This window comes from Lepidochelys olivacea (assembly GCF_965140295.1).
Source record: "Lepidochelys olivacea isolate rLepOli2 genome assembly, chromosome: 7".
NCBI lineage: Eukaryota > Metazoa > Chordata > Testudines > Cheloniidae > Lepidochelys > Lepidochelys olivacea.
Window position 1 is genome coordinate 64,428,429 of NC_140417.1, and position 16,283 is coordinate 64,444,711.

Consider the following 16,283-nt stretch of genomic DNA (forward strand, 5'->3'; position numbering starts at 1 on the left):
TGTCGTGATAACATTATTATACCAGTATTATACATGCATTGGCTACAGTGCTGAGTAATGGGACTGCATTATAGACGCCACACCGTAGGGTAATTGACAGGCAACTGGATATCTGAGCTAGCAGTGCCACCTAGCCCATGTGACTGAATTCTGTTGCAGCTGGTTTTGAGTGTAAGTGTTCTGAGACTGCTTTAAAAATGGTTGAACAAACTGGAAAGCATCATTACCAAAGCTTATGTTTCACAGTTAATGCTGTCAAGCCTTTTAAACTAATTGGTCTTTTACAGAAAATTTAACTGAAAATTAACACATCTTTTAATAACATTGCTTTAATTTTAATGACATTTTGCCTTTCGTTTATAGCTACTCTAAAATTGTCATTTTCCATGTCATAGCTGCCATTTTTTTATGTTTGCTACTTTAAAGGAAAAAATACAATAGTTATTTCGCCTCCATTTCAGGCAGATATTTTAACTTGCTTGTTTTTCCTTACAGGATGCATTTGTTTCAAGTGAATACATATCCAGATATGGGGAATTACAGAGCTAAACTCATTAACCAAATCCTGAACAGGCCTGGGGAGAGGTCCAAAGCAAAGGTGAAAGAACAATCTTTTATATTGTATTACATTTTAAAAATACCTCCCAGACTATTAAGGGATATTGTGAATCCTCTGGGTAAAGGGGATGTTTTATTACCTGCTAATCCTTCTGAACAGCAGGATACAAAAATAGAAAAGTCTTATGTTTCAAAATGTCCATCTCATAAGTTAAAACATTTCCTTTTCTGAATAAATGAGATTGTAAAGGACCTTGGGGGTTCTACTGCAAAGTTGCCTTTAACTCTTCACCCCTCCCCGTCCCCATGTGAAATTTCTGTTTGTATAAGGGAAAAGGGGACGATAATAGAATACATTTTTTTAAAAAAGTAAGGTTCTAACAGAGACCAATAGATGCCAGGAAATTCAAAGTTAAGTCTCATGATCTGGCTCTGAATAGATGCTTTTGTACTGATGACATTCCCTGAAGCTACACCAATCCTGCTACCAGTGGTATGTATAGAAATAATGCTGAAGCTCTGTATGGGAGTATTTTTTGTAGCATCATTACCAAAATGAATGCCAGACAGAATCAAGGTGTCTGGGAACCACTTCACAGCGATAAAAGATGCTTATTGGGACAAGTGGCATTTTTGCATCCTGCACTTTATTTTGCCTTCTATAGCTACAGACAATGGCCAAGACTTTCAAAAGTCACTAGTGATTTTGGGCGCTCAACTTAGCACAGCTTAGAGGTGGCCTGATTTTGAGAGGGTGGCACTAAATGGAGCCTGATTTTCAGACTCCTTCAAGATATCTTAAGTCTCATGATTTTTGAAAATCTTAGCACGTATACCTCATCCACAAATGCACTGTGTCTGAGAGAAGGTTATTTGTAACCTGGGCTTTCTAACCAACTTACATTTTGCTGTAAACAAGTGTATTGTGAGAACATGATTTGGTTAACAGGGGCAGCCCCACTACAAGAAGAGCAGTATATGTATATAGCTTTCCATGCATTTGCATTTGGTTGTAGATGTGTAAGGCAAATCAAATACTTAGAACAAAATATAATGAAAAACTCTAGCAGAGGCTGATGTCTATTCCAGAGACATAGCAAAGGTTAGGCAGCCCTGTTTAAGAATAGCTTTTGTCATACTTAAAATCTGTACCAGGTGAAATGTTCAGTAAAGTAAAAAGTACTTCCTCATTATCAATAACTAAACCATTCTTGTCTGCATGCCCAGTGTTTCCTGAAGATGCTAAGAAACCTGCAGAGGAAGGTTTAATCTGTAAATGAAGTTGTCTTGTGCATAGTTCCATCGTTGCTAAAGATAAGAAAGAAACACAGATGGATGGGCCTTATTATTCTCTTACTTTATCCCTGTTTTACACTGGCATTATCATCATATGCCGGACTTCCACTGAGTAAGTGAGAGGAGAATGTGAGCAGTTCACATACGTGTGTTGCGTCCAGTGCAGTGGGTTTGCATTACTAAGAATTTAATTACATTCTGTAGAGATCAAGGGGTAAAATTTAATTCTAAAAAGCAACTAAAAAGAAGGTGCACTACTTCCCCCTTTCACAATGAAAAACTTCACAGCAGAGGGCACAGTGGGAGAAAACAATATGTACCTCCTGCAACCCCCCCTTTACTATTCCTCTGCTAATCCCAGCCTTTCCCCTGCTAATATAGCTTTTGCCCAACCATGCAATACAACAAACACCAATTACAGTCCTACTAGCTTGATGGGTTTTCCCCATCGACTTAGTTGCAGTCAATTTAGTAATGAAATCAATATAGTTGATGTCATCTTGAAGACCCTACTCAAGCCTCAAAGTGCGCTGGCACGTGACAAATGACTTAGAGAATTGCTGTGGAGCTAGTGTAGTGAAAGTATGACTCAGGCTGGTCCCACAGTCCTGTAAAATATTTTGGGATCAATGCTTGAATTCAGGCAGTAGAAGTAGAGGTTGGGTCACAAAAAGCAAACTGTCAGGCAAAGTGGATACTAAAAAGCCAGTGGATCAGGTGGTGTGGGAAATGACAGGATGCCTGTTTTTGGGTAGAGAAAAAAATGTGGAGCACCTCCTCTTCCCAATAGAGGCACAGGAGAAAAGGAAGGATGGACATCTCACCCATCTGAGAGCTAGACGAGCAGGGAGAGTTCCTTTTGCACCCTATAGCTTAGACAGCAGAAACTCTTCCAGGAGTGGAGGAGAGAGTGACCCTGCCCACATCAGCAAAGCAGTAGGAAGAGGAGACAGCATTGGTATAGCAAATGAAGACTGGCAAATCATTCTGATAGGGATTCACTCTGATTAGTATTTCTTCTGTTTCTTTCCCTTAAGTCAGAATTCTCTATTTCTGGCATCACAGTCATTTCCCTGACTTCAGATGGTGGTGCCCCATCTTAACCACTTAAGAATGAATGAAGTTTGACAAAGAATTTTTGCAGAAGAAAGAGTTCATGAACAGATATGTCATCGGTAGCTAGATATTTAGAGGGGAAAATAATCACATTTACTTTGTGAAGAATAAACTGACTGTGCTCAAAGGAAATGTTTCTAAATTGTAATTCTCCATTGTGAGTTATCTAAGCATAAACACACTTATTCTCTCTTCTAATTTATCTTTCTAGTGGTTGCACAATAAAGCGATGGTGTGGTGTCTGCAACATTGCTATCTGTTACTCTGGGAATGCCTGTAATAAATAAAAGGATTAGCCTTTCAATAAGTGAAGCAACAAACAGCAGGGGTTGAATTATGAGACAGTCTTTGGATGGGGATGCTTAGACACCTGATTAAATGGAAATTTTGGGAAGGGAGCTACAGAAGAAAAGAAATCAGTGAAATCTAAATGGACCTGATGTTTAAATGTTGACTTGGAAGGTTGATATTTTGGCTTCCATTGTCTAGAAAGCTCTCAATCATATTTTCATTAGCTGCTTTTGATAAATCAATTTATCATTAGAGTTCCTCAGTGTCCTCCTAATACTAAAACTCAGTTTCATTCAGGAATCTTCTTAGTCTGGTAAGGTGAACAGCTTTCAAAATTCCCGTTTGGGACCTTCATATTTAAGAGCTCCAAGGTATTACATGGAAATGCTAAACCTTTTACCCATACAACTTTTATTCGTGAAAATTTAGAGTTAGAGTTTGGTTGGATACTTATGTGGACTTTCTCAATGTGTCAAGTCTTCAAAATTTGGCTGATGACTGACTCACAAGAACAAGGTATCTCATAAGATTACTGTTACTTCATGCTCCTTATTGGAATGAAATACCATGAAAATAGATTACCTCATGACATCTATCTCAAGCTGCGGCTGGAATGGACAGAAGTTTAGTAAGAAGAACAGGAGGACCTGTGGCACCTTAGAGACTAACAAATTTATTAGAGCATAAGCTTTTGTGGGCTATAGCCCACTTAAGTTAAAAAAAAAAAAGGTTAACTGAACTTTTTTGAACCATCAAAAGTTTGGTTTCACTTTTAGGTGAAGGTTAGAGTTGGCTCTTATAAAAAAAAATATTGCTTTGCCCACCTCCCGTATTATTTGGGGCTTAAGCCAACTGATCATGAAACTAAATTCAATAGGATATTCTGAAAGTTTAGGTTCAACTTTACAAAGGACTCTCAACCAGCCCCTAAGTTTGCATCTACAGCTTTAGGCATGCACAGTCATTTTTACCCACAAAACAGATTTTATGTGCACAAACAGCATATTGGTCGCACAGGCAAATATCAGTTTATATGCACAACTGCCTTTCACATGGACAAACTGTCTTTAGCACATGTAAACCAGGAGGCCTTTAATGAGTTTGATTTATTTAAATTCTATTTTTAAATCAAAGCTGGAAACTAACTTTTTTCAACAGACCCTGATCAGGATCACGAAAGACATTATTAAAAAACATAATTTACGAAGTAATCATATTATAACAGCTGATACTGCAACAAAAGAGTCTTCTGAAACAGCTGTAGTTAGGATAATCAGGAGTAAACATGGTCTCCAAAGGGATACTCATTTGAACACTTTAAAATCAGAGGTATAGTATAACAGGCCTGCTTAATGGAGCTTATCATAAACAACATTTCATATTCTCCTCCATTAATTACATCCCTCTTGCATCTTAGTCATCTACCCCGAGAGGTCTAGTTCCATTGAAAAGTATCAATCTGGTAATTGCTAGTGTTAGTTTCCCAGTGTTTCTATAAAAAACCCTTAGACTGCTTGCTTTCCATTTGGTCCATTTGCAAAAAGCTGCTCCAACATTAATCTGCTGGCACATAAAGTGTACAAAGTTTTTTAAATGGAAGTCCTTTAAGCGAGTGCCTAAACCAGTTAAAAATGGACCCGCTCTAGGTTAAAGTAGAGACTGATACCCTGTCTGTATTGAGAGAGTATTCTCTGTCTGATTTTAAAATAAAAGAGGAAGACTATTTATTTGCTACGGATGGCCAAAAACTGGTTTAGGCAAAATAGCTGCTTACTTTGAACTCCACTGAAACTCAAAATAAACCTTATACAAACCTGTTTGGTTTTTAACCAATTTCAAACTTTGAAACACCCACGTCAATTTTTTTATATTTTTGCATTCTTGGTCCCAGATACAAGCAGGAATATCAGAATAACCTGACAGCACGCTCATGCAAATTCAGACCCAGAACTGTGACGTAGCCACTCTTTCAAGAAATCCCATTTCCATTGATTTCTAGCCCACTTTTGCAGACCCACGAGGGTCAACTGGTTGAATTAAGCTTTGCAGAAGCATTCAAGCTTTTGTCCGCTGACCTGATCTAATCTAAAGCTTTTGTTTGTTACCCGTCACTATGAACTATCACTTTATTGATGGAGTACAAAAAATAATTAGAAGCTGTAAAACGTGTAAAATACTGAACTGTCAAGGTAGTTATGTTCTGCAAGAAGACAATTTTCATATTTTAGAGATAATACCCTAAATTTCCAATGGTGACTAGTGATTTTGAGTGCTTCCATTTTTGGAAGGCCAATTTGAGACACCCTGCTGCAAGCCATCAGACTTTCAACTCTTTCTGAAAATAGTGTGCATCCAAAATCACCAGTTGCTTTTGAAGTCTCAGGCCAATATACATACCCTAAGATCTGAGAGATTAGTTGTTACAGAGTCTCAGATCCAGCTCCTCAAAGGTCTTTCAGTGCATAACTGCAACGGACAACAGGAGTTATGTGCTTAAATACCTTTGAGGGGAACTGGGGCTCAGTCCACATCCAAAGTAATCATAGCGTATGAAGGTCTAGGTAGGGGAAGGTATCTTGTCCGTCCGGCTGCATGGTGGCAATGGAGCTGCTACACAGCATCAGCCTCCTATGGTCTGTCTGATGGGGAAGGGGGAGAAAGTTTTGATTTGCTTACAGCGCTCATGAGGGAGTCCAATACACTGACGGCGAATGCAGTTCCACATGCAAATGGCTGTGTAAGATACAATTCTGTGTCTGGGTCGTCGTCATCATCTTGGTCCAAAAACTGAACGTTTGAATCGTTTACTGAAAATAATAATATAAAAATATCATAATATGCTTCTGAGCCTGCAGCATGTGACCTTACATATGACACAATCCGAAAGAAAAAGCAATGGCATGTGTCTGGAAACACAGACTCGTGTCTTTGACATTACTTAAAATGAAATCAAAGTGGATGTGAAAATATGCACTTAAGAAAATCTGTTAATCCTTATTTTGCTTGTATGAAAGGTGAATATCCCTGTGCCATAAAAACGACTTTCTTGGCAGCACCTGCTCACTTGCCATGGTGCTGACATACATTTTCCCTCCGTACAGGCAAGATACAATGAGTCGGGTTGTGCGGATATGCAGTGAACTCTTAATGTCAGATCCACTTTGTGACATAAACCTTGTCCACGAAAACATTGGTTCAACCCAAAGACATCTGCTACTGTGCTTCTTTTCTGATGGAACTGTGGTAATGCAATTGCAGCTCCAAAGAGAGAAGCTCCCCATTCAGCTTGCCTCAAGCTTGTCATAAAAAAGCAATACACTGCAATTCTATACTATACTACAGTGTGGTTTCAAATGGTTTCAGCCACAGCCTCACCACCCGAGCCATGAATTCTATTCCATTCAATGTGAGGAAGTATCCATATCAGGTTGCTTTTCAGAAAAGAAACATTTGACATTTAGATTCTCATCGAGTTGCCAGAGTTCATCTCCCCACTCCTGACCCATGCCACTACACACAGCTTGATAGAAATCTTATTAAGCAGATGATATTTGATGAAGTCATGTCTTTTCCACAGTAGGACTCCTCAGTCATAAAAGTGCAGACTGATCACTTGTGTCACCAAAGATGCTTTTGAAATTATTAAAAAATAAATGACAAATTAATTTCAATTCCCATTCAGGTCTGAGAAATTATCAGTTTTGCAGCATCTGATAGTGTGGATCTTGAATACTTTTCTTGTCTCGTCGTTATTGGAAATTCCCTGTATTTTTTTTTAGTAGACAAGAATGTTCCTAAAAAGCCAAATCCTAGTACCATTGACTTCAACTGGATCACTCTCTATCTAGAAATAGGCCTGCCATTCTGAACTATCGTCTTGAGACAGTTACTTTTATTTGATCAAACTACCCATTATTCAACAGCTATCTTCCACTAGTATAGTATTGCACTGTCATGCAAGGTCCTCAAAGAGCTCTGCAAGTATGAACAATGCCTAAAATATAACAGCCCTGTGAAGAAGATAAGCATTGTTATCCCCATTTTACAGATGGGTAAATTAAGACACCAATTGGCTGTGACATAACCAAGGTCAAACGGAGTCAGTAGCAGAGTTGGCAAGAGAACATACATCCCTTGCCATAGCAACTAAAAAGTAACATCTCTCAGAGCTATATACAGTCACTGGTTACATTATATGATGCAGATGAATGTCATCTGGTAAATAGCTCCATCTACACTATATCTTGCCCAGTGTCTGTCAATTTATTCTTGGGCTCCTAAGCAAAATACCACTGACAGCCTGTTGTACCGTTTCAAAATATACTTTTTGAAAAGACTGTGCCTTTGTTTAATTTGCTAGCTGAGGAGAGGAACTATGAACAGCAGTACTCTTTTTCCACTTCTATCTGGCAGACTTGTAAGACTAATACCTGACTTTGACACAGACTTTCTAACAGTACGGAGTGTCAGTTTCCAACTTACACCAAATCTTCTGTGAATTCTACAAGTGCAGTTTAAGCCTGACTATATCTTTATCTTCCTGATGCAAATTAGCCTACTATGATTTTTATGAAAGATCTCCTGGCTAGATGGGGGTAGGTTTAAGAGCACAGCACTGCACCACAGGAAATGCTAATCAAACACTGCTCGGAGCCCCTTGTGAAATCTCATTTTATTGAGAGAGTGCAGCATAGAAGCTAAGCCCCTTAGCTTCAGAGCCCGAGAAAAGGTCTACCCACAAAAAACAAAACAAACAAACTGCTTAAGGGAAGGTATGATACCCGGGTTTCTTCTTCAAAATGTTTTATTTCTTTTTTTACTTCCTGTGAGAGCTAAGACATGTCAGTCAAATTGACAATAGACTGAAATAAAGAGAGAGAGAGAGGCACCCAGGCCAAAGAAAATGAATTGGTGAGAAGATGCTATGGAAACAGCCGGCAGGTCAGACGAGTGTGATCAAAGGTTTACTGATGCTGCGTGAAAAAGAAATCATTAAGAAAGGCCAGAACAAGACAGTCAATTTCTACTAGAACCACAAATAAAACACATTCAAAGCAGTGCCATGAGGGTAGCCCCTCTGATACAGCCAGATAAATAAAGAAAAAGCTGATGATGGTAGAAACAACACCACCAACAACAAAAAAGAAGACAGTGATGTGAAGGAAAAAGGCACTTCTTACCCAGTTCAGTTATCATTAGTATGTGGGTTCCACTGTTTTTTTCCTGACTGATTGAAACCAAAGGCAGAAGTTTGCCAGGCTTAGCTAATAAGTAAAGTATTTAGGGGGGAAAGAAAGTACAGAAAGAGAATAAAATAAGGGAGTAAGACAGGTAAGGCTCTAAAAAAAAAACCTGAAAAATAAAAAGGACAAAGGACCACAAAACAAGTTTGTATTTGCCATGAAAGCTTCTGCACTTCACATCACAACAACTTGACAAGACGAATATCTATAGCTAGAGTGGAAATCATACCCAGGTAACCAGTTGCTCCATTCTCAAGGGTGACAAGTGTCATGTCACTATGCAGTGACTATGCAATATTAAACAAGTTTTGGAGCATGAAGGGTTAACCAAGTAGCCTTTCAAATGCAGAAGGGAAGTCTGCTGGCATCTTACATAACATTTTTTTTTTAAAAAGAGATTGTCCCAAAGAACCCTGCCTACTTGGTACAATACACTAAGAACAACCTCTTGCCTAATGTAGTGTGCGTTTACGAACACACAAGGTGAAAACACATAGGGAAGAACTAATTTAGTTGTTTAATCCAAGTAGAAATAGTTTCCCCTAATGTTTCCTCAGCAAGAGTAAATCAAAACAGTTAACTGAAGAGTGAACATGGTGTCATTGGCTATGAAATAGGTAACTCTCCTGACGCCTGTAAAAGGAGATGGAAAAATATATGGGAATGGACATGAAAGGCGTGTTTTTGTTTTCCTTACCTAGCTCTGTTATAATAGGTATGTTGGCTCCTGTTGTGATTGAGGGTTGACGTAACAGACCATGGACTGGACTGTTGTCTGGAGATGACCTATCCATTCCTGGTGGTGTAAACCCTAAGGAAGGAATGTCAGACAGTTACAGGTTGAACTTTAAGTTGCAAGGCAAACAGAAAAGAACGTAACAAGTCATTTCAGACTGATGCAAATGATGCCGCGAGATGTTAACATTGCACGTATCTCCTGTGATAGTTTATAGCAGATTTCTACCTGTAGCTCTCTGAACAATAAGCTGTTTTACTTAACATTCAGTATTGCTGAAATACAGCCCCTCAAGCCTATCGATATTACAGGCAGTTTATGGTATAAGACAGCTGGCAACAATTAAAGACAACGCACTTCTGCTAAACTTGTGAAACAGCAGTTTTTACATCAAAACATGCTAAAACTTTCAGTGCAAAATGTGATCATTGTTAAAAAAAAACTGGAAACAAAATCCAAAGCCATTAATATTTGAGGGGTTTTTTCTTGTGATCAGTATTTCAAAGAACACTAGTAATAAGCATCCTTACTTAAGCCTCTCACCGCATTCTAAGGCTTGTTAAACCACCATGTTTGCAGCTTTCAGGAGCTGATGGGTCTGATTCAGAAGATTTAGGGTGGAGCTGCAAAGACCTCTGAAGGATTTAGTTACTTTAAAATGTTTCCAAAAGCATTATGAAGCCCACAGAATTCTTAATTTCCATTCTGATCTTGCAGAATCCTCATGGCTTCCATGAGTCAGAAAGAGCAGGAAGCACTAATCTGAAAGGAATGAGGAACCGGGGAGAGAGACTGACATATGGCAGGTGGGTGGGGGAGAGGGGAAGGACATCTGGAGATAAACAGGAGAGAGGTGCACACACTGGGAGAGAGGATGGCATAGAGAGACAGTGGGGAAGAGCTACATGGGAGGTGAAGGGATGGTCTGGGGTGGAGCAAGAGCCTCCTTATGCAACTTGCATGTTCCACCTGAGTCCCTGCAAGCTCTGCAGGAACACCTGCCACTGAACAATTCATAAACATAAAAAGGTAATACCCAGGCATGTTATTTTGCTAAGCTGGAGTTACGATGTAAGTGCTGAATCTGTCAATGATTTAAGTAAACCAAAAAACTCTAACAAAAAGTTGGCCTGGAAATTCACTGTTACGATATATACTTAAGTCTCCCTGCTTCAAAAAAAGTAGGAAGAATGGAAACATGTATTTAATATCACCGTTGTTGCAGTGCAAGAGTTAGGCTCAAGGACTCCATTTCCCCCTTGCGATGGCAGTATTTTTTAAGCAACTATTTGTCTAGCCATGAGGCCAAACGAATTTTGCATTATAAATTTTGAACAGCCATTAGACTTTGGGCAAATTCTGCCCAGACTCTGACTTTATGTCTCAGATCCACAAACAGATTTTTGACCTTCTGTCATTACTCACCTGGACTAGACTTGATTCATCTAAATGCCACCAACCCCCACCCCTCCCAATCACTAAGAGTCAAACTCATTCCTGCTGTAACTCCATTGCCTTCTCACAGCATGCAAATTGGTCCACTCAGCTGAAGTCATTCATACGTTCATCTGCTACTGACTCCAAAATGAGTTGATACTGTATTTCCCTCTGCCCCTGTCCTCAATTTTGGCAGAATTAATAAGACATCAGAGAATCCTTACATAAATGTATATCACTTCAAAATGCGATGTCAGTCCCTTACCTGGATTTTTGCCCCTTTCTTGATAGTAATAATCACCACTATCAAACTAGCTTTAAATATTTTAAAATATTAAGTGCACTAATTTTGGCCCCTCAATTGTCTAACACCAGTTTGGCACATGGGAGCACATGGAATGGGTCTCCAGTTCAGCTCTGTGCTTCTGAGTTAGCAGGTCTTGGGAGAGCTGTAGGAATTACTGGGTTCGCCTTTCTGGGAAGGGGGATAGAACTCTGTTTTGTTCTGAAGCTACTCTGGCCTTATGTCTAAGATCAAGTGTGGTGTCAATTTGACACACACTCTGATGCAACAAATATTGCTGAGAGATCATCCTACCCCTGCAGGGAGATGAATTTGTTATGGATGGGCCTTCTCCACCTCTAACTCTTGCGATCCTCTAGGATACTCCAGCATGAACTGTACCCTGCCATCTGGAAGAAAGCTCCCAGCAGCACAAGGCCTGTGAGGATGGGCTATGTAAAAGGGAAGGAAAACTGTGGAGAGGGGCTCTGAATGGTGATGGGGAGGGGAGGACAAGTTGTCTCAATGCCTTCCACAGATTTGAAAGGCACAAATTCCCACGGGGGAATTTAAGCACAGCAATACAATTCCAGTCAACAATGGTGATTCAGATAACAAACAGATTTCTTCAAGGCAGGTGGAAGTGCTGGGTATGTCAGAGTGTTTAGTTTCACTCAATGTATTCCTTACTCACTGTATTGAAATCAGTTCTACTGTGCCAGCATGGAAAAAAGCAGATTGCATGCCCAGTTGATTTCTGTATGATAGTCTCTATCATGGCCAAATCCCACGAATGAGTGACAGCCATTCAAGAACTTTTATTAACATGCTACCTCACCCACTCCCTGTTGCATCACAGATCTATGCCATGCTCTGACTCACACTGGCCTACCCAGAATTTTTCCAGGAGCCCTCCCAAGACTCAAAAGAGCAGGCAGATTAATTATGGATTGAGAGTCCTGGCCCTGCACTTTGCAAGGGGCAGGAGTGGTACTTCTGGAGACGTGGACGCTAGAATTGAGCTGCCTTCTGTTGTTGACTCCTCTGTTAGTGTTTTGTATACTTCCATGTTATGCAGTAGGGGGCATGATGCAACACACCAGCTCTTCAAAACACAAGTGGCAACAGACACTGAGAGAGCTCTGTATGTGCACCAATGCAGCTGGGGCCACTGGAGAATCACAGCTCAGCGTGACTGGCACCAAGCCTTCCAACTTCACACTGATTTGAGGGTAGAAAAGGCTAACCTTCTCCCCACAAGCCCTTGAGGCATTGGTGGTGGACAGTGTTAGCATGAGACACCACTGTCCAGACCATCATCAGAGGCCTCTCTTTTCTCCTTTCCCTAGAGGCTTTTCTTCCCAGTCCGACACGGTGTCCACTACACATTTTTCAATGAATCAGGCCCTTCAGATTGTAGAACTAGTCGGTAGCGTCCTGCCAGCTCAGAGGAAAATGTAAAGACTCAGTGTAACATGCCTCTAAATGCATGACTCCCTCCACTCTTCCCTAGAAGGCTATTTGTAGCCACCTCTCTCTAACCCCTCAAATATTTGTCGTCTTAGGATGGTGTTAGGAGATTGACGTAAAGGTGGCATTTCTGTTAGGCACAGACTGTCAGGAGCTCTGTGATTGCACATTGCACACACAGTGCATTCTGTATGAAATGCGGGACACATGTTAAAGGGATTTTGTTTTCTCCACAAATGAAAAATAATCCTGAGCTGTAATATTTTTTCCTCTATGGTTTTGGAAGATGTGAGAAATGTCCACAACTTCATTTCCCTGACAGTGCTTAATTTGAATTGGCTATTTAAACAACTAAAAAATCTGGAATATTTTTAGCAAAAGAAAAATCAGAAAATGTAGGGATCTGGGGTCTGTATCTGTCTATCCACCACCCACAAAGTCCTTATTCCAACCTGTTTGCAGCCTGCCTCCCCACCCACAGCATAAATTTTAGATGCTGTTTATTGTCTTCCACCAAAAAAAGGCGAAGGAAAACTAAACTGTTTTATCAGAACTTTCATTTAAAGGCATGGAAAACTACAAGTGACAGCTGTGCAGATTCAGTGAATGTGACATTTTTGAATTTCTCCAATTTGACAAGTAAACACCTTAAATCGGTAATGCTATATGCATAATACATGGCCTGTATTTTGACATCCATCATCAAATGCTGACTTGAGAAAATACAGGTTGTACATCAAGGAATAGCACCCAGAAAGCAGGGAGAAATTCAGGTCACACAGTATTAGGAAAACTATTTCATTACAGAACCAGAAACAAGATCCATTTTTGGCTGTGAAAAGATTCAATTTCTTTGCACAGAGCCTTCATGCTTTCCTCAGAGCCCTTTTTCACTTTCCTTTTCATATTGCATTTTCTCCTTCAGTTCTCCAAATCGTGTTCCATTAACATTCATAAACCCAGTAAACCAGGGCAGGTGGTTATAGTGATTTTCCTAACTGCAGTGCCATACTTGTTCTACAAACAACATCAGGGACCTGAGCTACAATTGCAGGATAGGGTGAAATTCACATTGCCCATGAGTACATGAAATCTGTGTGAGATAACGTAATGGCAGATGGAGAAAGATAAAATCTCTCCCCACAACTAGGAGGTAGGGTGCTATTTTGCAACTAGTTCATGGCAGCTTCTACACCTAACTATGAACCAGCAGTAGCAATCATCATAGCCTGCCTAGTTTATGCAGGGCTTGGGGCCACTGAATCAACAATAGATGATCCAGTGGCTGTATTCTAGCTACTCCTCAGTCTTCCCACAATCCATTACTACATATTCCTGGAGACAGATTGGCCAGTGAGCGACTTAGAGGAGGGTCCTTCCCCGTGGGGCAATAAACATGTTGGATTTATAGAACTGCTTGCAGAAGGTTTGCCAGAATTTGAATTCAGTAACAAATTTGGCCCTCGGATGTACACTGCAAGGCTTCCACTGACTTCATTGGGGTGAGCGCATGTCCAGAGGCACAATTTGCCCCTTTTAATTTATAACATGCTTTCCATTCAGAAGGATCACCTAGTGCCCTACAAATTGATTTTACTAACTCTCTAGGCAAGTAATCATTTAATCCAGAACTGAGGTACTCTAGGGTGGAATGCAGCAAGTGTTTAACAGCACACAGTAACGGAACATGGTTTTTAAGAGAAGATGAAAAGATGAATATTTATTTACCTGCAACTGCAGGTAAGCAGGATTCAGTTTTCCAAACTGAAATTTAACCAGATTGCTAGGGCTAAAGGCTATACTCTTGCTTGTCATTAAAATGCCAGGCATACCTATGGTGCTCTATAAAAAATAATACTCTAGGAAAGGTGCTTGGGATTTATGAGGTAATAGTCAGATTAAAGACTGCAGAAACGTAATTAAAAAAAAGTTATAACTACTGAGAACTATTTGAGAAGCAAGAAACAACAATCATATTTTGAATATTGATAATCAGCATGCAAGTGGTGAGCTTCTAAGCAGTGGATGGACAAGATACCATGCAGGTTATGTGAGAAAATAGAGCGAGAGCCATTAACCAGAGACAAACAGACAGAATTGTCTTACAAAGGGACCTCACCTTTTGCCACTGTTTGCTGACATTGCACAGTAATATTCCATTGAATTCAATGGAATGATAGACTTTACCTCTTATTCTCCAAACTATAGCCATTTGGGCATAGCTGAAAAGTTCAGCAGCAGTCATGCAGCTAAAGAGCTGCTGACATTCATGGGAATATGTTACAACCATTCAATTTAGAAACAATTCTAGCTGCAGAGTCCCCTGGGGCCGGAGACAGAGTTTTGGTTTGAGCACAGCGCTGGGAAATCTCGAGTTCTAATCTAAACAGTTTTGGTGTAGCTTCGTATTTAGTCAGGGTTCAGCTATAAAACAAAGATCAGGATCTGGGCTGGGATTTCAACACCTCTGAAGTCTGGAAGTCACTCAGTCCAGGGTTATGGGTCAGGCCATCTCTACTTGAAGTGGTAGAAACTACAAACACAGAAGTTTTACATTAGGTTTTTACTATGGGACAGAACAGCGTCACATCTGGCTGTTAAGTTCATAGGCTCCTAGGAAGTCTTTTCTCAGTTTACATTTACATAACATTGTCCTTCATGAGTTTCACTTTGAGTTTCAGGTTCAAACACAAAAATGCAGAGCAAAACCCATCTGAAACTGTCCAAGTTTTGTCTGATTTTTGGCTCAAAACCATGCAAAACCACCCATAATATCCACTTGGAGCCATAGAGCAGGACACGTTTACCACAAGTTTACACAAAATGTAAAACCACAGGAAGGGTTTAGATTTGCAGAGCTCCGTTTTGGAGCTCTCTGTCTGCTCTCTACTGCTCCCTTCCCCACACACTAATTTAACTAAAATGAGATGCAGTCCTCTGATGTCTGCTAGGATGGGATTATTATTCCTGGAAATGGCAAACACGACCAATGTTCCCCCAGATGAACTTTCCACACTCTGTGGCGGCAAGCACAATTTTACTGAAATTACAATTCCTTTTGGTAAAAAGGAAACCAAGTGAAAGTTCACTTGTTGACTTTCTCATCCAGATTTTTCAGTGCTACAGTTTCCAATTTTTGAAAGGATCTGATCACAGTTTTGTCTAGGTCACTGAATTTCTTTGCCCTAGAATGTTTTTTTTTTTGTACTTGATAACTCCAAGTACACAATACAGCATTCTTACTTGATGTGGATTGGCATACAAAATGTACTTCGGGAGTCATCTTATTCAGTGTCTAATGTCTAAGGTAATAAGCAAAACAACTGTATTTCCCGGTTTTATTACTTTTGCATAATAAAACCTGGAAATACAGTTGTTTTAAACATTCCCTGCATTGCATGAAGAGCAAAACGGCAGGAACCCATGAAGTCATAAGGAGAGGCATGATGATTAGATTGTTAGTAAACCTCCGTCACATAGCTGCCTCCCTACCATGTCTTTTACAAGTACAGCAAATCTCTTATGGAGATCTGCAGACAGAATAGGAGACTCATTTTGTGAGGCGAAGTTATTTGTAAAGTGCACTGAGTACCTCTAACGTAAGGCACCACAGAAATGCAAAGTATTTTCATAATGCAGAGTTGGAAGATTGTAAGATTGCTGGTGCAAGTAACCACAAGAATGATGAAAGACCAGGGCATTTCCAAATTATAGCACAGTCTGGATCACATCTTAATCGTAAGACTGGCTTCTGGCTATTTTCCCTCTCCCATTTGCAATCCCATGATCCGCTTCCAATTCACAATGAGGTAATATCCCTCTGCAAACTACAGCTGTTGCCTTCATGGAAAAA

The 16,283-nt window shown here is 40.0% G+C and overlaps 1 protein-coding gene across 7 annotated transcripts in view; it reads right to left on the bottom strand.

The window, feature by feature from the left end:
* KCNMA1 (potassium calcium-activated channel subfamily M alpha 1) overlaps positions 1-16,283 on the bottom strand; it is an 841,792-nt gene that overhangs the window by 20,975 nt on the left and 804,534 nt on the right. For 4 of the 7 annotated variants that reach the window (XM_084634497.1, XM_084634499.1, XM_084634498.1 and 1 more), the window contains 2 exons: positions 9,202-9,315; positions 5,938-6,068 (listed from right to left, as the gene is read on the bottom strand). In XM_084634497.1, coding sequence (XP_084490623.1) covers positions 5,938-6,068; positions 9,202-9,315 — 245 coding nt within the window. Of the gene's footprint in view, positions 1-5,937; positions 6,069-8,441; positions 8,526-9,201; positions 9,316-16,283 lie in introns of all 7 variants that reach the window. The other 3 variants (XM_084634500.1, XM_084634502.1, XM_084634503.1) reach the window with 1 other exon arrangement.